Below are 23,164 nucleotides of genomic sequence, written 5' to 3'. Positions count from 1 at the left end.
AGGGCAACAAAAGGGAAAATAAATAAATAAATAAATTTTTAAGAAGAAAGAAAAGCCTTCATCAACTCAGAAATTTCCAGAGTTATCTCCCTTCTTGGCAACTTCAGCAATTTGTGGTGAGGTATAAATACTCCTGCAGTGTGTCTTCTCACGATCCCATTGTCATTCCGGGGTCTCTGTCACCCTGTCCCTGAAATACCCTGCAGGAACTTGAACATCGATATGCAATATTTGCCTCCTTCTCACGACTTCATCACCATTCCTTGGAACTCCCGCATCCTGAGTGCCTAAAATCTTTGATTCTTCCTCCTGCTGCTAGATATGTGTATCATCTATTCTTTACATTTCTGCACTGTGACTTCACTTTTCTGCTCCTCTCCAGGACTTTCTAAGGATCCAGCCTCTCCGCCTCTTTCTCCAGTCTTTGCCCCCACCCCACCCCTCACTTACTTTTATTCCAGATTTCGGCTTCCTTGAAACTGGTTTGTTTGCTTTATTATTTCATAAACATCTGGCCATTTAGTTGTCATGATTTCTGAGGTAACCTCAGACAGTGTCTCTTTCCAAAGATGACCTAACATATATCTGTACATTCATTTCAGTATTTTTCAAGGGATCGTATTTCTATTTTTTAATTTTTTATTATCTTTATTTATTTGATATAGATAGCCAGAAATTGAGAGGGAAGGGGGAAATAGAGAAGGAGAGAAATAGAGACATCTGCAGCCCTGCTTTACTGCTGGCAAAGCTTTCTCCCTACAGGTGGGGACCGGGGGCTTGAACCTGGGTCCTAGCGCATTATAACATGTGCGCTCAACCAGCTGCACCACCACCTGCACCACATCCCCCCATGTTTCTATTTAAACAGTCATTTATTTCTGCATTTGAGCCCCATCATCCATTTGCAAGACAGATCAAAGCAAAGAGAAGGAACAATGTCAGTTAGGTCTTTAAACCTTCTTTTAGTTGCTTACCTTTTGCTGTACACTTGGACTTTTGGGACAAGAACTTCCCCCAGCACCATGACTGCTATCTGCCTGGGCTCCAGAGAAAGGGGAATGGCGTCTGGAGGGTTGAGGAGAAAAGCTTGGTGGATGACTCTCATGTGCTCCTGAATTCTGTAGAAAGGAAGCCACAAATCAAACGGCCACCAGCAATATACTTCAGAGCAACATTTGCTGAGACTACTGGATGTCACTCAAGCATCTTATCTTTTTTCAAATTCTCCAGATTTCATGACCAAAGTCCATGACCAAAATCTAACATGATAGCACTGCTCAATACTGTTTAAAAATGCCATCAAGGTCATCACTGGGGCTTGTGCAATGAATCCACCTGTGCAATGAATCCACCATTCTTAGTAGCACTTTTTTTTTTTGCCTCCAGGGTTATTTCTGGGGCTCAGTACCTGCACTATGAATCCACTGCTCCTGGTAGACATTCCCCCCACCCCCATTTATTGGACAGGATGGAGAGAAATTGAGAGAGAAGAGGGAGATAGAGAGGGAGAGAGAAAGACAGACACCCGCAGACCTGCAGACCTGCTTCTCCATTTGTGAAGCATTGCCCCCTCCTCCCCCACTGCAGGTGGTGAGCCAGAGGTTTGAACTTGGATCTTTGTGCAGGTGCTTGCACTCTGTACAATGGAAGCATTTTTTTTTAGTTTCTTTTTTTTTTTTTAATATTTATTTTATTTATTTATTTCCTTTTGTTGCCCTTGTTGTTTTATTGTTGTAGTTATTACTGTTGTTGTCGTTGTTGGATAGGACAGAGAGAAATGGAGAGAGGAGGGGAAGACAGAGAGGAGGAGAGAAAGACAGACACCTGCAGACCTGCTTCACCGCCTGTGAAGCGACTCCCCTGCAGGTGGGGAGCCGGGGTTCGAACCGGGATCCTTATGCCGGTCCTTGTGCTTTGCACCACCTGCGCTTAACCCATTGCGCTACAGCCCGACTCCCCAATGGAAGCATTTTTATTTTAGTAGAGACAGAGAAACTGAGAAAGGGAGTGGAGATAGAGAAGGAGAAAGGGAGACACCCGCAGTACTGCTTAACCACTCATGAAGCTTCCCTCCTGAATATGGGACCAGGGGCTTGAACTCAGGTCTTTGTGCATAGTGAATATACTCTCTGCTGAGTGCACCACTATCCAGTCCTTCCTTCCTCAATAATCTTTTAAGGATTCACATATATCCACAACATGAGCTAGGCACCTGTAGGGTTGTTATGACAACTTATAAGATTGCTTATACAAATACCTCTTAAACAGGGTACATGGCAGATATCTTATTAATGTGGACTTTCTTCCTCTTCTCTCGATGATGATAGAAATTTCAGAACCTTGTGATTAACATTGCTTTCTTTCTCAGGTAGACATAAACCGTTTAATAACTATTCAGTTCCATGGGCAAATGAAAAGTCTTAGATGATCAGTTTTGAAAATCAATTTTATTTGTTTTTTTTTAAATTTTTTAGGGTAAAGACAGAGAGAAATTGAGAGGGTAGGGGGAGGTAGATAGATAGATAGATAGATAGATAGACAGAGAGACACCTGCAACACTGCTTCATCACTTGTGAAGCTTTCCCCTTGCAGGTGGGAGCCAAGGACTTGAACCTGGGTCCTCATGCACTGTAATGTGTGTGTGTGTGTGTGTGTGTGTGTGTGTATACTCAACCAGGTGTACCACTGCCTGACCCTTTGATGATCATCTTGATCTCAACTTTGAATAAGTTACTCATTTCTAACAACTTTCCTTTTATTCTGACCCAGTCACACTGACCTTAGTTCCACTCCTTGAACATTCAGTGCATTTGTAAACCTTAGAGCTCTTGCCTTTTTTTTTTTTGCCTGCAATCCATTCACTGTAGATAGTCACAAGACTTTACCTATAGCCCCCTTTATCTTTTCTATTACCTTTTTTCCTTCAAAGTTTTGATAAAATGTTCTTGGCACTATATGAAACATTGCAAATTTCCAATGTTTTTATCCCTCTTCTCAGCATTTCCTCTGTGAAATGTACTATCTTCTAATATATTGCACACTTATCTGTTTTGACTTCTGTGTATCTCCCAGTGAGAAGAGGTGTGCATGAGAGAGAGAAAGAGACTTTAGCACTAATCCCCAGAGACTACAAGAGAACTTGGAACATAATAGTTGCTCAGGAAATATTTTCTGCTACGTATATGCGCTCCCTTGGCATTCTTGATCAATTGATTTGATCTATCTATGGTAGATTTGATGCTAAGAATCCTGAAAGCCAAAGTTAGAATTATACTTCTTATTAATCAAATAGGGTCTATACAGTGTTTTTGGAAAACATGTTATTGGAACACAGATGCACGTTTACCTACAAGTTGAGTAGTATGAAAGAGATGGCATGACTCACAATAATAAAATTACACTCTAGTCCATTAAGAACATGGAGTGTTCCTACTCATGACCACAGAATGCAAGCTCAGACCCATAGGGCTGCAGAGGTCACATAAGCTTATAAGCTGAATATAGGCCCCAGATCATATCAAATCAATGAGGTCTATAGTCAACAATATTTATATACTTTTCCCATAGTTGGGAGCTACTCTGCCCTGATCCAGCTTTCTAACCCTTTTACCCATCATGACATAATCTCCCCAGACAATAACTTGGGTACACCGGCATAACAGAGGTCAGGCTCAGGAAAAAACTAGTATAATTGTGGGCCCTATGGAATATATTTAAAATAGACCTATTAACTATCTTCAAAACAGACACCCCCAAATCTTCATCTGTAATATTCCAGCCTCTAGGCTCACAATTAGTCAACAATTTGTTTGGCTTTATACGTCAACTCTTTTTTCAGCCACCAGGTTCCAGATGCCAGCAGGATGCCAACCAGACTTCCCTGGGCAGACAACCCCACCAATGTCTTCAGCTTCCCCAGAGCCCCACCATACTAGGGAAAGAGAGAGACAAGCTGGGAGTATGGATCGACCTGTCAATGCCCATGTTCAGTGGGGAAGCAATTACAGAAGCCAGACCTTCCACCTTCTGCATCCCACAATGACCTTGGGTCCATACTCCCAGAGGGATAAAGAATAGGAAAGCTATCAGGGGAGGGGATGGTGTTGTTAAAATTCCGGTGGCTCCAGCTGGCCGGGCTAGCTTCATGGGCGGGTAACAGAGACGCGGAGACAACGGCTGGGCAGGGAAGCTGTATTTCTTTATACAGGAACAACGATTCATAAACTAAACCAAACTAATCTCCAGACAGAACTCTGCTGTCTCTTTGCGGCGGTGCAAGCACTCTCTCTTACTCTGCAGCTCTGGAACCCTCTCTCGGGGTTTCTTGGGGCGCGGCCAAGTAGGCCCGCGAAACTAACTGGACTGATCCAATTCTCTTGGTGGGGGAGAACTACCCAATGTAAAGCATACAACAGGATGGCATACGGAGATCTGGTGGTGGGAACTGTGTGAAGTTGTACCCCTCTTACCCTATGGTTTTGTCAGTGTTTCCTTTTTATAAATAAAAACTAAAAAAAAAGAACAAGGTTGCTAACTCTAGTCTTAGAGCAGTATATTTGGACTACTATTCGGTCACAAACATTCTGAGATTTATGGTAAACTCTTCCCATTGACAATTTCAACTCCAGTTCTCCTTTTATTTTTTAATGTGTTTATTTATTTATTTATTGCCTCCAGGGTTATTGCTATGGCTTGGTACCAGCACTATGAATCCATGGCTCCTGGTTGCCATTTCCCCCCACTTTTATTAGATAGGACAGAGAGAAATTTAGAGAGGAAGGGGAGACAGAGAGGGAGAGTTAAAGACCTCCTTCACCACTTGTGAAGCGTCCCCTGCCCCACCTGCAAGTGGGAAGCCAGGGACTTGAACCTGGATCCTTGCACGGATCCTTGTGCTTAGTAAGTACTATGGCACTGTGTGTGTCATGGTACTATGTGTACTTAACTGGGTGTGAAACCGCCTGGCCCCCACTCCAGTTCTTTAGTAGCTACAAATACACACCTGGTTGAGTATACACACACACACACACACACACACACACACATACACACATTACAGTGCATGAGGACCCAGGTTCAAATCCTTGGCCCCCACCTGCAAGGGGAAAGCTTCACACGTGGTGAAGCAATGTTGCAGGTGTCTGTCTGTCTGTCTGTCTGTCTATCTATCTACCTCCCCCTACCCTCTCAATTTCTCTCTGTCTTTACCCTGAAAAATAAAAAAAAACCAAATAAAATTGATTTTCAAAACTGATCATCAAAGACTTTTCATTTGCCCATGGAACTGAATAGTTATTAAACGGTTTATGTCTACCTGAGAAAGAAAGCAATGTTAATCACAAGGTTCTGAAATTTCTATCATCATCAAGAGAAGAGGAAGAAAGTCCACATTAATAAGATATCTGCTTCCCTCCTGAAGATGGGACCAGGGGCTTGAACTCAGGTCTTTGTGCATAGTGAATTAACTCTCTGCTGGGTGCACCACTATCCAGTCCTTCTTTCCTCAATAATCTTTGAAGGATTTACATATATCCACAACATGAGCTAGGCACCTGTAGGGTTGTTACGACGATTTATAAGATTGCTCATACAAATACCTCTTTAACAGGGTACATGGCAGAGAGAGAGAGAGACAGACAGACAGACAGACAGAGAGAGAGAGACAGAGAGAAGGGAATAGGGATTTGGGGTTAAACATTTCTTACCTGCAAAGTGCACACCTGGCTGTTAACAGGTGAAGAGGCCCTGTGCCCTTCCCCTTGAGCTCCTGAAGATGAGGGTAGGAAGTAATGGTTGTTTGGCGATGGGGGCAAACTGATATGCTGGGGGCTTTTCACCACTCCAAGTGGGGAATGCTGAGGAGAGCACTGTGGGCTGAGAAAAGTGGAAGCGAGAACATCGGTTTGACCTGAGGACTCCATACAATGAGCGCTCCCAAGAGACAGGAGTTGAGCGGCGTCACAAGCAGCAGGTTGGCCCTCTGAGCCATTGCTTTGTATTTTCACAGACAGTCGTTGGGAGGCGAAGGGACAGCTGGAGATGCTGTCTTCCTGTTTGATGGGAGCAGCCAAGAAAGGCAGGGGCTTCTTCTCAGAACCATTGCTCCTTTTCTGCTTCTGAAGCTGCATCTTCAACTCCTCCACTTGCCGCTGCTCTTGCTGGAGTTTCCAGGTGAGCTCATTTATCACCTTCTGTTTCTCCACCAGCATCTTATCCTTCTCCGAGTCCAGTCCATCCAGCTCGGAAGGGAGGGAACCCCCGTTCAGGCTGCTCATGAGGCTCTCCTCAGTGCAGATATGAACTGGGGACGGGTGCAGGCCGAAGGAGGGTGATGCATCGTTGAAGGTGTCTGGCAGGGACCCAGCGACAGACAGGTCAGAGGAGGCAGGTGAGATAGGGGGACTGGAACTGGTGCTGCCGAAATGGTAGAAGCCGTTAGATAAGGCACTGGTGGAAGGGGAGGACTGATAACTGGACAGAGGATTGGCGGGCGTTACAGGAAATGTGACAGTCGTTATGTCACCAAAGTTTGGCCCAGGATTTCCCGCACAGTCCTGGAATGGTCGCAGTCTGTCCACGAGCGCTGTCTTAGTGCCGGACACTGGCAAACCCCTTATTCGAAGCTGCTGTCTTAATTCAGACACCTAAAGAGACAATAGGGTCCTTAGTGTTTGTGACAACATTTATAGGACTGTATTTATGATTAAATCATTTTTATTTTGTTTCTAAAAAAAAAGTTTTAGGGAGTCGGGCGGTAGCACAGTGAGTTAAGCGCACGTGGGGCAAAGTGCAAGGACTGGCATAAGGATCCTGGTTCCAGCCCCCAGCTCCCCACCTGCAGGGGAGTCACTTCACAGGCGGTGAAGCAGGTCTGCAGGTGCCTATCTTTCTCTCCCCCTCTGTCTTCCCGTCCTCTCCCCATTTCTTTCTGTCCTATCCAACAACAGTGTCATCAATAACAACAACAATAAAACAACAAGGGCAAGAAAAGGGAATAAATAAATATTTTTAGAAAAGTTTTAAAATATTGTATTTATTTATAAGATGGAAATAGAGAGTGAGCTATAGGGTAAGGAAAGATAAAAGAAGGAGACAGAGAAACACCTGCAACACTGCTTCATCACTTGTTAAGCTTTCCCCCGGTAGGTGGAGCCCAGGGACTTGAACTAGAGTCCTTACTGCTGTAAAATTTATGCTTTACCAAGTCTGTAACTCCCCAGCCCCTCTAAAATAAGTTTTTTTAAAAAAATGTTATTTATATGACTACAAGTTAATAGGAGTGTACATAAACACCATTCCCACCACCAAAAGACTGTGTCCCATCCCCCTCCCTCCCCCAGTGAAGCTGACCATCCATCCTCACCCGCAACCCAGAGATTTTTTAACTCTTTTCTTTTTTCTTTTAATATTTATTTTATTTATTTATTCCCTTTTGTTGCCCTTGTTGTTTTATTGTTGTAGTTATTATTGTTGTTGTCGTTGTTGGATAGGGCAGAGAGAAATGGAGAGAGGAGGGGAAGACAGAGAGGAGGAGAGAAAGATAGACACCTGCAGACCTGCTTCACCGCCTGTGAAGCGACTCCCCTGCAGGTGGGGAGCCGGGGTTCGAACCGGGATCCTTATGCTGGTCCTTGTGCTTTGCGCCACCTGCGCTTAACCCACTGTACTACAGCCCGACTCCCCAACCCAGAGATTTTAACTTACTAAAATAAGTTTTAATGGTTTTACCTTAATACTTAGGTCACAAGGTTAACAACCGTCTTTACAGTAGTTGTAGATTAAGATGTCATACGTGTCAAATCTCAAATCCTGACCCTACTGCTTACTAGCTCAATGATCACCTTGTAACCTCAGTTTTCTTTCTATAAAATGAAGGTGATAATACCTGTCATACATATTCTTGAGGAGTGAAATGGTTTGGGATTTGTCGGTGTTTGAAATAGTGCCGTGTAAAAGCTTGCTACCATTATTATGTTGATTCACTCCTTGAAAGAATCACAGTGTTCATAAATTGTGACCTACAACTATTTAGAAATATGGCAACTAAGTCAGTACCATAGTATTTCTCCTCTCTCGGTGTCTTCCTCTCTCTCTCTAAAGTAACAAAGAATGAAGGTGGGGGAGATTGCATAGTGGTTATGCAACAGACTTTCATGCTTGAGACTCCACAAAGTTTCAGGTTCATTCCCCAGTACCACCATAAGCCAGAGTTGAAAAGTACTCTAGTCAAAATAAAATAATAATAACCAAAGTGACAAATAATAATAATAATAATAATAATAATAATAATAATAATAATAAATCTGGGACGCTACTCTGTAGAGGAACCATGCATACACTAGACCTTGGGTTCACTTCCTGGCTAAAATGAATGAATGAATGAATGAATGAATGAATGAATGTGATTGATATTACATTGTATGTACTGTTCACTTTTAATAGAAGATTTTACAAATTAACAAAGAAATGAACGGCCCCTTGTGCTATGGTAGCAGCAGCAAACATAAGTAAACAGGAATGATTTTAGAAAGCTCTTTAGGGGGCCAGGCGGTGGCGCACCTGGTTAAGTGATCACATTACAGTGCACAAGAACCCAGGTTCAAGCTCCTGGTCCCCACCAGCAGGGGGAAAGCTTCACAAGTGGTGAAGCAGGGCTGCAGGTGTCTCTCTGTCTCTTTCCCTCTCTATCTCCTCTCCCCCTCTCAATTTCTCTCTGTCTCTATCCAATAAGATATATGAAAGCTCTTCATTACCTTGCTATTCCAAGTGTGGACTAGGAGAATCATTACTCCCCTCCCTGCCCCCCACCCCCTGCACCAGCCTACTAAATCAGAGCCTCCATTTAACCAGTATCCGGCCAAACTTGGTGACTGAGTGTGGGTATGTGTGTTTGGGAAGTGCTTCTGAAAAAAACTGGCATAAACTCTCAGTATAGAAATTGATTAACATATATCAAAAACTTAAAAAAAATATTAATGTTTTTGGTTCAGGCTCAGGAATTCTGTATTCTGTTCTGTCGTTTGAAGAAATAATCAGAGAACTAAACCTTTGTGAAAACTGTATTTTAACAGCAACAAGCTGGCACCCTTTAAATACCCAGCAGTTAAATGTTTATGAGGGAATGGAATATGTTAAGGTGGAACTAAAATTATTGAATATTAGAACTATTTTTAAAAGTTCATGAAATGTTGAACAAAAAGGTATTTCAGAAGTCTATGCACAGGAGGTGGCATACTTGGTTGAGCTGATACATTTCCGTGAGCAATGCCCTGGATTCAAGGCCTGGCTCCCCACCTGCAGGGGAAACGCTTCATCATGAAGCAGGTCTGCAGGTGTTTATCTTTCTTTCTTCCTCACTATCTCCCTCTCTCTCTCTCTTTTTTAAATTCTTTATTGGGGGATTAATGTTTTACAATCGACAGTAAATACAATAGTTTGTACATGCAATACAACCCCACATAACAATACAACCCCCACTAGGTCCTCTGTCATCCTTCATGGACCTGTGTTCTCCCCCACACCCACCCCAGAGTCTTTTACTTTGGTGCAATACACCAACTCCAATTCAGGTTCTACTTGTGTTTTCTCTTCTGATCTTGTTTTTCAACTTCTGCCTGAGAGTGAGATCATCCCATATTCATCCTTCTGTTTCTGACTTATTTCACTTAACATGATTTCTTCAAGCTCCATCTAAGATCAGCTGAAAACGGTGAAGTCACTGTTTTTAATAGCTGAGTAGTATTCCATTGTGTATATAGACCACAACTTGCTCAGCCACTCATCTGTTGTTGAACACCTTGGTTGCTTCCAGGCTTTGGCTATTACAAATTGTGCTGCTAAGAACATAGTCACTTAACATGACTTCTTTTTTAAAATTTTAATTTATTTATAAAAAGGAAAAATTGACAAAACCATAGGATAAGAGGGGTACAACTCCACACTCCTCTTAATTTCCCTCTGCCTTATCAAAATATAATAGAAATAAAAAATATTTTATTTATTTATTTATTCCCTTTTGTTGCCCTTTTTATTGCTGTAGTTATTGTTGTTGTTATTGATGTCATCGTTGTTGGATAGGACAGAGAAAAATGGAGAGAGGAGGGGAAGACAGAGAGGTGGAGAGAAAGACAAATACCTGCAGGCCTGCTTCACTGCTTGTGAAGCGACGCCCCTGCAGGTGAGGAGCCAGGATCCTTACGCCCATCCTTGTGTTTTGTACCACATGCGCTTAACCAGATGCACTACCACCTGACTCCCTAGAAAAAATTAAAAAAAAATTTTTTTTTAAATATTTATTTTATTTATTTATTCCCTTTTGTTGCCCTTGTTGTAGTTTTTTTGTTGCCTTATTGTTGTAGTTATTATTGTTGTTGTCGTTGTTGGATAGGACAGAGAGAAGTGGAGAGAGGAGGGGAAGACAGAGAGGAGGAGAGAAAGATAGACACCTGCAGACCTGCTTCACCGCCTGTGAAGCGACTCCCCTGCAGGTGGGGAGCCGGGGTTCGAACCGGGATCCTTATGCCGGTCCTTGTGCTTTGCGCCACCTGCGCTTAACCCACTGCCCTACAGCCCAACTCCCGAAAAAATATTTTAAAAGGGAAAGAATGGTTGCTAGGATCCCCACATGGATCCCCAGTCATAATCCTAGTGTCATTAAAAAAAAATCTATGCACAAATAGTAATGTAAAACAGGTCCACAGATAGTTACAGTCTAAAAGAAAACAAGATATATAAGACTACCAGGAGTTTTAGAGGCCTTTAAAGGCTACTTTTCTACACATTTTCATATTTCATTATTGAGTATGTATTAACGTACAATCAGCCAAAGTTATTTCTAAAAGGCTTGAGTCAACTTACACTGCTTAACCAATAAATATGCTATGTCCCATATAGTACTGATTTTGCACTGTTTTATCATTTTCTTCTAGATTTTCTCCTTTGAAAAAGTGCAAAGTGGCAACTCATCATTGTTTTAATTTGAAGTTCCTTAAAATTAATGAGTTCTATACTTATTTTTAGATTCTTCTCTGACACTACATCATTTAAACTACATTACTAGATAATACATTTTGGATTCTAGAATAAAATGAGTATTTCTTGGGCTTCCATTTACTTACATATGTCAGAGTATTATGTTGTGTGGACTTGTTTGGGGGAAAGATTTATATTCACCTCTTTTCTGTATTCACTTGTGTTTAATTATTGATAGTTTAAAAAATATTGATTGTGGAAAAAATTAAACATAAAAGGAGATAGAATAGTATAATCTCTGAATCCCATCAATCAACTCCAACAATTAACAATTCATGACCCATCTTGTTTCATTATAACCTAACACACTTCTTTTTGTTGCTACATTAAAAAAATATTTTGAGGACATATATTTTATCTGTCAATATCTTGGCATCTGTCTCTAAGAGATTAGTAGTTCCTTTAAGAATATAGACACAGAATTCTTCATAGACATCAAATAATGATATGTCCCCAGTTTATAAATTTCCTATCTCTTGTCCTCTCCTAGTTCTTACCCTCTCTTTTTTCTGTCCAATTTATTAGAAGCAAGGTGCAAAAAAGTTGTAATATTTCATGATTTTAGCACTTTTAATGAGAGAATAAACTCTTTCCTAACTTTCCCTTTTTTTATTTCTAGCTTGAAAATGATGAACAATTCCAGAAAACATCGCTTTTACTCTCTTATCTTTCTGACTACAATCACTCACAGGTCTTATTCATTACTTTCTTCTATTTTATCTTTTCCTCAAATGCAACTACAGTATTTGACATTGTTCTTCTCTCCTTTTCCTCTATATTGTTCTTCTTTTCTTCCAGTCTTTGAATTTTGCTCTCCTTCTGCCTCATTTATTCTTTATTTTATTCAATCCTATTAATTGTGTTGGCTCTAGGGTTTTACTGCTTCAGGTTGGCACTTTCCAGATAAAAAGATTGAGACAAAGGCTAGAAATGGACCTACCCTATGATCCTGCAATGCCTCTCCTGGGGATAGATCCTAAGGAACCCAACACACCCATCCAAAAAGATCTGTGTACACATATGTTCTTAGCAGCACAATTTGTAATATCCAAAACCTGGGAGCAACCCAGGTGTCCAACAACTGATGAGTGACTGAGCAAGTTGTGGTCTATATACACCATAGAATACTACTCAGCTATTAAAATGTTGATTTCACCGTTTTCAGCCCATCTTGGCTAGAGCTTTAAGAAATCATGTTAAGTAAAATGAGTGAGAAACCAAAGGATGAATATGGGATGATCTTACTCTCAGGTAGAAGTTGAAGAACAAGATCAGAAGAATAAACACTAAACAAAACCTGGACTGGAGTTGGTGTATTGCATCAAAGTAAAAGACTCGGGTGGGTGGGTGGGAGTGTGTATGGGGGGAAAGTACAGGTCATAGAGAAGAATGACAGAGGACCTAGTGGAGGTTGTATTGTTATATGGAAAACTGAGAAATGTTCTGCATGTACAAAGTATTATATTTACTGACTAGTGTAAAACATTAATCCCCCAATAAAGGGAAAAGTTTTTTAAAAAAAGATTGAGACAAAGATTAAGTAATTAAGTAATCTGGGTTCAAGCACCTGGTCCCTATATGCAGGGAAGAAACCTCATCAACAGTGTTTCCAGCCTCTCTCTCTCTTCTCTCATCTTTTATCAGGAAGAAAGAAAATGAAATAAATGGGTACCAGAAGTGGTGGACCCATGCAGGCAAAATTAAACAAACACACAGACCAAATAAAAAGAAAAAGATGGGAGTCGGGCTGTAGCGCAGCGGGTTAAGCGCAGGTGGCGCAAAACGCAAGGACCAGCGTAAGGATCTTGGTTCGAGCCCTGGTTCCCCACCTGCAGGGGAGTCGCTTCACAGGCGGTGAAGCAGGTCTGCAGGTGTCTGTCTTTCTCTCCCCCTTCCTGTCATTCCCCATCTCTCTCCATTTCTCTCTGTCCTATCCAACAATGATGACAACAATAATAATAATTACAACAATAAAACAAAGGCAACAAAAGGTAATAAATAAATAAATATTTAAGAAAAGAAAATGAAAGATAACAATTGAGAAGACTATTGAGAGAAAGATTGTGCATGTGAGCAAGATAGATAGATAGACAGATGATAGATAAACAGAGAGAAACCTCAGAATCAAAACTTTATTTATTTTTTTTGGCCTCCAGGGTTATTGCAGGGGCTCAGTGTCCGTACCATGAACCCACTGCTTCAGGAGGCTCTTCCCCCCTTTTTTGTTGCCCTTGTTGTTTATTGTTCTTGTGATTATTATTGTTGTTATTGCTGTCTTTGTTGTTGGATAGGACAGAGAGAAATGGAGAGAGGAGGGGCAGACAGAGAGGGGGAGAGAAAGACAGGCACCTGCAGACCTGCTTCACCGCCTGTGAAGCGACCCCCCCTGCAGGTGGGGAGACAGGGGCTCGAACCAGGATCCTTACACCAACACTGGTGCTTTGGCATCATGTGTGCTTAACCCACTGCGCTACCACCCAACCCCAAAACTTTCTTTGATGTGGTAGGAGTCAGCTCCAGCCTGGGTCTGTATCTGGCTACATAGCTGTCTATCCAGTGAGCCATTATACTGACCTTTATTTTTCTGTTTTGACTCTCCTCACTATGCAGAAGTTTCCAAAAAAAAATTATGTTTCTAGTCCTGACAACAGCGTTGAGCCCAACACATTTCTAACTGATAGGAACAGGTATAAAGTTTTCCTCTTGCATTTCCTTTGGTACCAGGACAACTTCCCCAAGGTGACTGATCTTGCCAGCATGCCTTCAGATCGGTTCTTCTCCTTACCCTCCCAGTTTCTTCCACTGGTGTAACTCCCAGGAAAAACCTCTCCCAAAACTCCCAGTGGTCAAGTCTGGTTAGGTTTTCACCAATCTGACTCCCCTTTCCAACATTTAAGATGAAATAAGTCACTGAAATTCAGGCAGTAGTTTCCGGCTGATTTGCAAATCATTATTCACCCTCTTTTAAGATTCCAGTTTATATACTTCTACTTGGCAAAAGGAAAACTCACTTTGTAGTGCCAACATCGAGACAAATCCACATAGGCTAACTAGTCGATTGTGAACACTTCTCAAATAGCAGTCACCATCATTATTGTCTACCTATGCTTGTTATCACAATTACTACTCGCCAAGGATTCTGAGCATGTGAACATCAAGTTAACATCTGGACTATGTTTTTTCCTATGAGTCAACTCATTAAATCCACATCTGGACTATGTTTTCACTTGGGGTAAAGAGACCTCCAATTTTTCCTAACTCAGGCTCCCATCCAGAGGTAGAATTGAAAAACAACTTATTATTATTATTATTATTATGGAGATAGCATAATGTAATGGCTATGCAAAGTCTCTCATGATTAAATCTTGAAAATCATGGGTTCTACCCTCCCCACCACCAATAAACCAGCATTGAGCAAATAAACAAAACAAACAAAAAATCTCACCTTTTTGAAGAGGATATATATATTCTAACGTGTTATATTTACTAGTGATTAAGAGTACTTTACAAGTTTATAAGATATTAGGACCATTCTTACCACCAAAATTCTATGCCCTCAGTTTAAAAGGATAACCACCATAGTTCTCCCAAAGTCTTAGAGGCAGATTAATTGCTTTTCTTTTTGTAAGTTCATGTGTTTCAATTCACTTCCTTCCTTACTTCACTAAGCTTAATCACCTCCAGTTCCATCCACTTTATCCGGAAAGACACAGTATCATCTTTTTCAATTGTCAAGCATACTGCATTGACTATAAGTCCCAAAGTTCCTTAACCAGATGACTATCTGTTAATAGGCATGTAGACTGCTTCCATATTTTGATTGCTGGGAATAAAGAAGTTATGAACATGTCACTCTAATTAATTAATATTTTTATATCTTTATGACAAATGCTGAGGAGTGCTATTGCTGAATGATAAGGTACTTCCATTTGTATTTATTTAAGGATTCTCCATACTGTGGGGCCAGGTTATTGCTCAGTGGATTAAGCTCACATGGCATGAACAGGCGTAAGGATCTGGGTTCAAGCCCCCGTCTCCCCACCTGCAGGGGGGTTGCCTCACAAGCAGTGAGTCAGGTCTCCAGGTGTCTGTCTTTCTCTCCCTTTCTCTGTCTTCCCCTCTTCTCTCAACGTCTCTCTGTCCTATCCAACAACAACAATAACAGCAATAACAACAACAAGGGCAACACAAATAGGAATAAAAAATAAAGGCCTCCAGGAGCAGTGGATTCATAGTGCTGGCACTGAGCCCCAGTGCTAACAAAAAAATTAAAAAAGGATTCTCCATACTAAAAAAAAAAAAAGGACTTTTTACAGTAAGGAAAAGTTATGTAACTTACAATCATATTGTTTTCAAGTGTAGAGTTAAGTGACAGTAAGCACACTTGCAGTGTGCAAACATCACCACTATCCATCTCAACAACTTTTTTTTGTTATCCTAAATACTATTTTCCCCATCCCCCTACCCCCTTCTGCTTTCTATGCACTTGACTAATCTGGGCACCTCATATGAATAGACTAATACAATATTTATCCTTTGGTATTTGTCTTGTTTTATTCAACATTGTGTGTAAGTCAAGAGAGGCTCTTTCCATCCTGAAGGCTTTATGATCTTGGGGTGAGGAGTGAAGAGTGGTTGATACCTTTGCCCCCACCCCCACCTGGAGAGCATTATCAGAAATTTAGTAACTTTTTTTTTTAGGTTTATAGATAGATACTAACCTAACGAATTCTATCCCAAGGCAGAAAACATCTTTGATATTACCATCCACACATAGCGCTAAGCACAAGGACTAGCATAAGGATGCTGGTTCGAGCCCCCACCCAGCTCCTCACCTGCAGGGGGAGTCGCTTCACAGGCGGTGAAGCAGGTCTGCAGGTGTCTATCTTTCTCTCCCCCTCTCTGTCTTCCCCTCCTCTCTCCATTTCTCTCCGTCCTATCCAACAACGACGACATCAATAACAACAATAATAACTACAACAATAAAGAACAACAAGGGCAACAAAAGGGAAAAATAAATAAATAAATAAAACAAATAAAAAAGATATTACCATCCAAGATATCTTTTATTTGCCAGTGTTAGAACTTTGCTATAGAACTTTCTTTAACTAGAAAGAACCCCAATCCTACTTTCTCCTCAATGAATATTACTGTTGAGGATTTAGAATGGCATGAGGATGACCAATGAGGATTGAGGGGGCAATAAGAATATGTAATGAAGACTGTGGAGGAAAAATAAGGAATTAGGTTTTTGGAGACAAAGAGGAAGGTCCTTTGGCAGGACACTGACTGTGGAACAGCACATGTGGTCTGAGATCTGGGGTTAATTATTGGCACATGTATTTTTAATAAGTAGCCACTACATTTCAGGGCAGAAGTTCTCAGATTTGGCAATTTCATAGATCATTGCTTTAAATTATATAACAGACATGACATTGCCAACAGTTTATTGTGTTGTATATAATATATGAAATATATAATTATATATAATATTATATAATTATATATTATATAATCATAATTATATAATAAACATAACATTGCCAACAGTTTATTGTGTTATATATAATATATAATTATATATAATATTATACAATTATTTATAATTATATAATATATAATTATATATAATATATACATAGATAATAATATATATAATTATATATAATTATATAATAGACATAACATTGCCAACAGTTTATTGTGTTATATATAATATAACATTTATAATGATATGTATAGTATATAATTATATATAATATTATATAATTATATAATGTATACATATATAATATATAATTATATATAGTATTATATAATCATTTAGGATTATATAAAATATAATTATATATAATTGTATGTTATATATAATTATATAACAGACATAACATTGCCAACAGTTTATCATGTTAAATGGAGAATAATATCCTTATTCAATAAGATCTCTATTTAGCACAAAGAAACCAATAAAACACACAGTATTAGACCAAAGTAAAGGACTCTGGGGTGGGTGGGGGCTGTGCTCAGGTTCTCAGACATGGAGGTAGAAGAAGAACTAGGTGGAGGTTAGAAGGTTATGTGGAAAACTGAGAAATATCACACATGTACCAACTATTGTATTTTACTGTTGACTATAAATCAGTAAACACCCCAATAAAGAAAAAAAGAAGACAACAAAACTATACCCATAACACTTAACTTAAAGGCAATTTTAACATTCTAAAGATTTGGAATAAGTAATATAGAGTCATCAGATATGTAGAACAACATACTTATACTTATGGAAAATCCTTGACATGATTCTTATTTTTCTAATTTCATCAGAGATTGGCAAAGGTTATCATAAAATTGATCAGTGTTTAGAAGACTCTGGAACTTCATATCAATCTCACAGCTAGTCTCAGTGCTAAGCTCTATCATGGACATGATTCTATTTAATTCTTATAATTATTCCTTTATGCAAGTGCAAAAAGTAAATGAGAAATTTAATGCAAGGTTGCAAAGTCAGCCAACATCAGAACTTTAAATTATATGATTTATCTGAGTTTCTTCCATACTTCTCTCTTTCTCTCTGTGGTTTATTTAAGAAATCAGTCAGTAGAGGTGTTCTTGAAAGTGAAATGATGTAGTTGTAAAATAAAATCATGCCAAGTCTCATACCTTCAAATCATCTAGGTTTGATGGCAGTGGGCCTGGTTTGAGAGAGGAGATACCAGTTTGTCCAGAAAAACTAGTTTTGACAGGAGACAAAGGAGTATTGCTTAGCAGTGCTGAAGAAGAGTTTGGATTTCTAACCATCTGTTGTTCATTTGGTTCCCTGAAAAGCAAGCAAAAAAAAAAAAAGAGAGAGAGAGAGAGAGAGAGAGGGAGAGGCTCTTAGAAGTGGCCAAATGTTAACCTTTCAGTAACTTGGGTTTGAATTGTGTGGACTACTTACACACGGATTTTCTTGTAAATACATGGATAAACATCAATAAATACCAATACCTATACAAAACTGTGTCGATATCAATTCATACTGCATAATAATATAATTTAATGTATTATCACTTTCTTAAAGGCGTGTTCTCTAGCTTTATTCCTCCATGAGGATAATTTCTGGAACCATCCGTTCCACCCCGGTCCCATGGCTGCCAGTTCTTAGCAACATCGCCCCGCCAGATATTCGTCGGGATGCGGCATCATCTAAGTTCATTTCCCACGTCTACGCTCGACCGGACCTGCCAATATACGCGGATATCTTCGTCCACCCTGTCCAACGCTTGACGTCTCGTCACCCAACCTGGTCCCCTATGCCTACACTGAACTTCTCTGTTCCAGACTCTTGGAAACAGAGCTGGCAGTCAGCTGAGGTAAAGAACAAACACCTCATCACAGACCCCTGCGAGCGTCAACCCGGCTTTGACCTAGCACGTTATGATTGGGCCCTCCTCAATCGCTATCGAACAGGCCATGGCCGGTGTGCCGCTATGTTCCATCGCTGGGGAGCCAGAGACGACCCGAACTGCCCCTGCGGCTCCAGACAGACTATGACCCACATAGTCAACGACTGCCACCTCTCCAAATTCAAAGGAGGTCTCGAAACTTGACATCAGGCTCAACCTGACGCTGTTGACTGGCTACGGAAGAAGGGCAAATGCTAGAAGAAGAAGAATTGTGCAAATACAGTATATAATACATATAATATAAACTGTGTTGACTATGTCATCAGTAAGATTTCTGATAAATAGCAGACTACTAATAGCTAAGTTTAGGGAGAGTCAAAATGCTCTTCAAGAATTTTCAACTGCCGGGGGGGGGGGGGGGGGGGGGGTTGGTAAATGCCCCTAATTCTTGTGTTGTTCAAGGGCCAGATACAGGAGGGTAATTTGCATTTAGATCTGCTCAGAAGCTAATTACTTACAAAGAGTAGGCGTGCTGGGACTATGCAGGTTAGATGGTATGAAGTAAGTGACACACTAACTTGAATTTTTAGAAGACAACAGGGAGGGCTAAGGCTAGGGAATCTGCAATGGTTAAGAGTTAGTCTCTCTCTGATTTAACACATGTGTTGCCCCAGGCAAGGCAGGGAGGGGCTTCCCAGTGAAGCTTGATTGTATTCAGCATTCAGTATAATTGTCAGTTTGGCCTGAGGCAGAAGGAACTGGGGTGATTAAATCCAAAGTCCCATTTTGTAATGGAGGAAAGCAAGCCTTTAAAAGCTAACCTAACAGGCCAGGCGGAACAGCCTGTTGTGTTATTGACAGGAGTTACTGAGCTTAGGTTCAAGTTCTGCTCCCCACCTGCAGAGGGGAAGAAGCTTCATAAGTGGTCAAGCAGTGTTGCAGGTCTCTCTCTCTCTCTCTCTCTCTCTCTCTCTCTCTCTCTCACACACACACACACACACACACACACACACACATCCTCTCTCTCTGTAGCTCTTTTTCTGCTCTCAATTTCTCTTTGTCCTATCACGTAAAAATGGAAAAGAGCTGTGTCACGTGGGGGGGCGGGGGGGGAGAGGAAGAGAGAGAGAGAGGGAGAAAGAGGGAGAGAAAGAGAGAGAGGAAAAATAAATGGCCACAGGGAAGTGTGGAGTTGTCATGTGGGCAATAAACCCAATGGCAATAATAATAAAAAGAGACCTGGCAGGGGGGTCGCACAGCTGGGTTTAGGAATCCTTCTCTGTTACTCAGCTCAGTAAATTCCAGAAGTCTAAGCACTGAGCCAATTCGTCAGATAGAATCCTTCCTGGAATTCCTCACCTTCCCAGTATTACTCGCTGGGCAACGCAAGCCTCACTTGGTCCCAAGGTTCTCAGGCAGCGAAGTCTTCCCCACCTCTGCCTGCAGTTCCCCTTGCTCAACTTACTTGAGCTGAGTCTGGTGAATCCCGGGGTAGTTGAATCGATGTTGTTGTTGCTGTTGCTGTTGCTGCTGCTGCTGCTGCTGCTGTTGGCTAAGGATCTGGAGTTGCAGAAACAGTTGCTGCTGTTGAAGGAGCCGGGCGTAGGCCGAGTCCATGGGAGGAGGGGACTTCTCTGCCTTCTGGTCTGGGGGAATGTACTGGTGATACTTAAGCTTCTTCACCTTTGGCTTGGGGTCCTTGGGCTTTTTGTGACGGTTCTTATTGTCGCCCAAAGACTTGGACTGCGAAGAGGAAGAAGAAATGACATGTACATTAGGTGATGAGGGAAACAATGAAGCAAAAGCATGATACCTAAAGAGGTCCTGGGACCCCCAGTAAATAAAGCTACTGCAAATACACCAGGCTGGAATACCAGGCACTCCTTGGACAGGGGAATCTGGAATCTGGGGAGCACCTCCTTTCCTGGAGTGGGTGGCGTAAGGTGGAAGCTGAGCTTTCAGTGACAGCATCTCCCTAACACAACAAACCCACCCGATGGCCTAAGTGCAATCTGATCTGGGGATGGATTTCTAAGACTGTCTTTTACATCTGTACATACAGTAACATTAAAAAAAATATTTATGGGGGCGGGGCTGTAGCGTAGTGGGTTAAGTGCACATGGCGCAAAGCACAAGGACAGGCTCAAGGACCCTGGATCATGCCCCTGGCTCCCCACCTGCAGGGGGGGGTCACTTCACAAGCGGTGAAGCAGGTCTCTGTCTTTCCCTCCTCTCTCCATTTCTCTCTGTCCTATCCAACTACAATGACAGCAATAACAACAACAATAACAACAACAACTATAAACAATAAGGGCAACAAAATAGGAAAAAGAGCCTCTAGGAGCAGTGGATTCCTAGTGCAGGCACCGAGCCTCAGCAATAACCCTGGAGGCAAAAAATATATATATATATGAGGGCCGGGTGGTGGCATACGTGTTACAATGCACAAGGACCCAGGGTTCAAGCCCCCCAAACCCCAACTGCAGGGAGAAAGCATCACAAGTTGTGAAGCAGGGCTGCATCTGTCTATGTCTCGCTATCTCCCCCTACCCTCTCAATTTCTGGCTGTCTCTATCAAATAAATAAAGACAACAAAAGACAAAAAAAGAAGCTTTTTAAAGAAGAGTCTGAGCCTGCTCTTCCTGAGAGCCTGCCTTGATAGTTTCAGACTTGCCTAGATATCTTCTACAGTCACACTTCCCAGTTTCTTTCAGATGTGTGTGTGTGTGTGTGTGTGTGTGTGTGTGTGTGTGTGTGTGTGTGTGTGTGATATTAACAGTAAGGTACAAGGGCTATAAGATATAGTTCTTTAAAAATTTTTTTTTATTATCCTGATTCATTTACTGGATAGAGACAGCCAGATATTGAGAGGAAGGGGAAATAAAGAGGGAGAGAGATAGATAGACACTTACAGCCCTGCTTCACTGCTCACAAATCTTTCCCTTTGCAGGTGGGGACTGGGGACTTGAACCTAGGTCCTTGCTCTTTGTAACATGCACTCAACTAGATGTGCCACCACCCAGACCCCTAACATATAGTTCTATACCATACCCACCTCTAAAACCCTGTGCCTTTACATAAACTAACTTCTAATTAGATTATATATAGTACATAAGTTTATATACATCAGTAATAATAATCATTAGTATATAACATAACAATACATAACTAATGTACATCTAGTAACTTTTAATTAGACACCCAGTAAGCTAACTTATTAATGACATAAACTGAGACAGAATTAAGTTAGTCTTTGAAAATCCAAAACATGAATTTCTTTTTTAAATATTTATTTATTAGAGGATAGAGACAGAAATTGAGAGGGGAGGGAAGATAGGGTGGGAAGGAGACAGAAGAAGAAGATAGGGTGGGAAGAGACACACCTGCAGCCCTGCTTCGCTACTCATGAAGCTTTTCCCCAGCAGGTGGGGATCAGGGGTTTTGAACTTGGGTCCTTGTGCACTGTAATGTGAGCACTTAACCAGGTGTGCCACTCAAAAAGTGAATTTCTTATCCTGTCTTCTTTCTTTCTGTTCAATTTATTAGAAGTAAGATACTTTATTAGAAGCATCTTGCAAAAAAAAAAGAAGAAAGAGGAAGAGGAGAAAAAAAAGAAGAGGAAAAGGAGGAGCAGGAGCAGGAGGAGAAGGAGAAGAAAAAGAAGAAGAAGAAATATCTTGCTTCTAATTCTACCACCATTTCTAAGACCAGGAAGTGCCACATCTTGATAAAAGTACTTTCTCACTATGGGAAGGTTTGGCCACCTACTGAGACCTTTCCAGAAGTTACTTACTGAAGAGCTTGATTTGGAAATGTTAAATCAAGTTAAGAACACAGGCTCAGAAGTGAAGACACATTTTTAAAGAAGGTGTGTCTTATTCAACTTGCCTGCATGCCTAGTGCTGCAGACAAAAATCAGGACTCTATTCTTTAGCCCTTGGTGAGACGGGAAAGCTTTACTTTGGGATTTTTTTTTTTTTGTAAGGAAAGATTTTTTTTAAAAAAAAAGTATCAGGTGGTAGTGCAGCAGATTAAGCACACGTGGCACAAAGCACAAGGACAGCGGAAGGATCCGGGTTCCAGCCCCTGGTTCCCCACTTGCAGGGGAGTCGCTTGACAGATGGTAAAGCAGGTCTGCAGGTGTCTCTCTTTCTCTCCCTCTCTCTGTCTTCCCCTCCTTTCTCCATTTCTCTCTGTTCTATCTAACAACGGCGACATCAATAACAACAACAATAACTACAGTAACAATGAAACACAAGGACAACAAAAGGGAAAATGAATAAATAAATAAATAAATAAACACACGAGACAGAAGAGAAGCAAGACTCTGGTACGTGTGGTACTAGAGAGAGCAGGGCATCTCCAGTGAGCAAGCCTGACGTCTTACCAGTGGACGTATCTCCCTGGGCAATCTCGATTTAGAAACATTATGCGATACTGATAATGGAGATCTTCCCACCAGATTATTCTTATTCTACTCCATGGTAATTTCATGGTTGTGCTATTCCATAATCCTGATGGACACTCCCCCCCCCCCCAACCCCCAGATATAGGGTGAGAGGAAGAGAAGGAGAAGTGATATAGAGGAGAGACAGGTGGTGCACCGGGTTAAGCCACATTGTACAAGTGCAAGGACCTGCTCAAAGATCCGGGTTAGTACCCCCGGTTCCTCACCGGGAGTGGGTGGATGGCGCCTCAGGAACAGTGAAGCAGGTCTGCAGATTTACAGGTGTCTATCTTTTTCTCCC

The 23,164-nt window shown here is 41.2% G+C and overlaps 1 protein-coding gene across 6 annotated transcripts in view; it reads right to left on the bottom strand.

The window, feature by feature from the left end:
• Window positions 1-23,164, bottom strand: part of MYOCD (myocardin) — a 134,018-nt gene that overhangs the window by 13,705 nt on the left and 97,149 nt on the right. For all 6 annotated transcript variants that reach the window (XM_060204443.1, XM_060204440.1, XM_060204445.1 and 3 more), the window contains 4 exons: window positions 19,882-20,159; window positions 17,692-17,848; window positions 5,706-6,644; window positions 975-1,118 (listed from right to left, as the gene is read on the bottom strand). In XM_060204443.1, the coding sequence (XP_060060426.1) occupies window positions 975-1,118; window positions 5,706-6,644; window positions 17,692-17,848; window positions 19,882-20,159 (1,518 nt within the window). The remainder of the gene's footprint in view (window positions 1-974; window positions 1,119-5,705; window positions 6,645-17,691; window positions 17,849-19,881; window positions 20,160-23,164) is intronic.

The sequence above is a fragment of the Erinaceus europaeus genome, chromosome 12 (genome assembly GCF_950295315.1).
Source record: "Erinaceus europaeus chromosome 12, mEriEur2.1, whole genome shotgun sequence".
Lineage (NCBI taxonomy): Eukaryota > Metazoa > Chordata > Mammalia > Eulipotyphla > Erinaceidae > Erinaceus > Erinaceus europaeus.
This window is presented reverse-complemented; position numbering and strand designations above follow the sequence as displayed.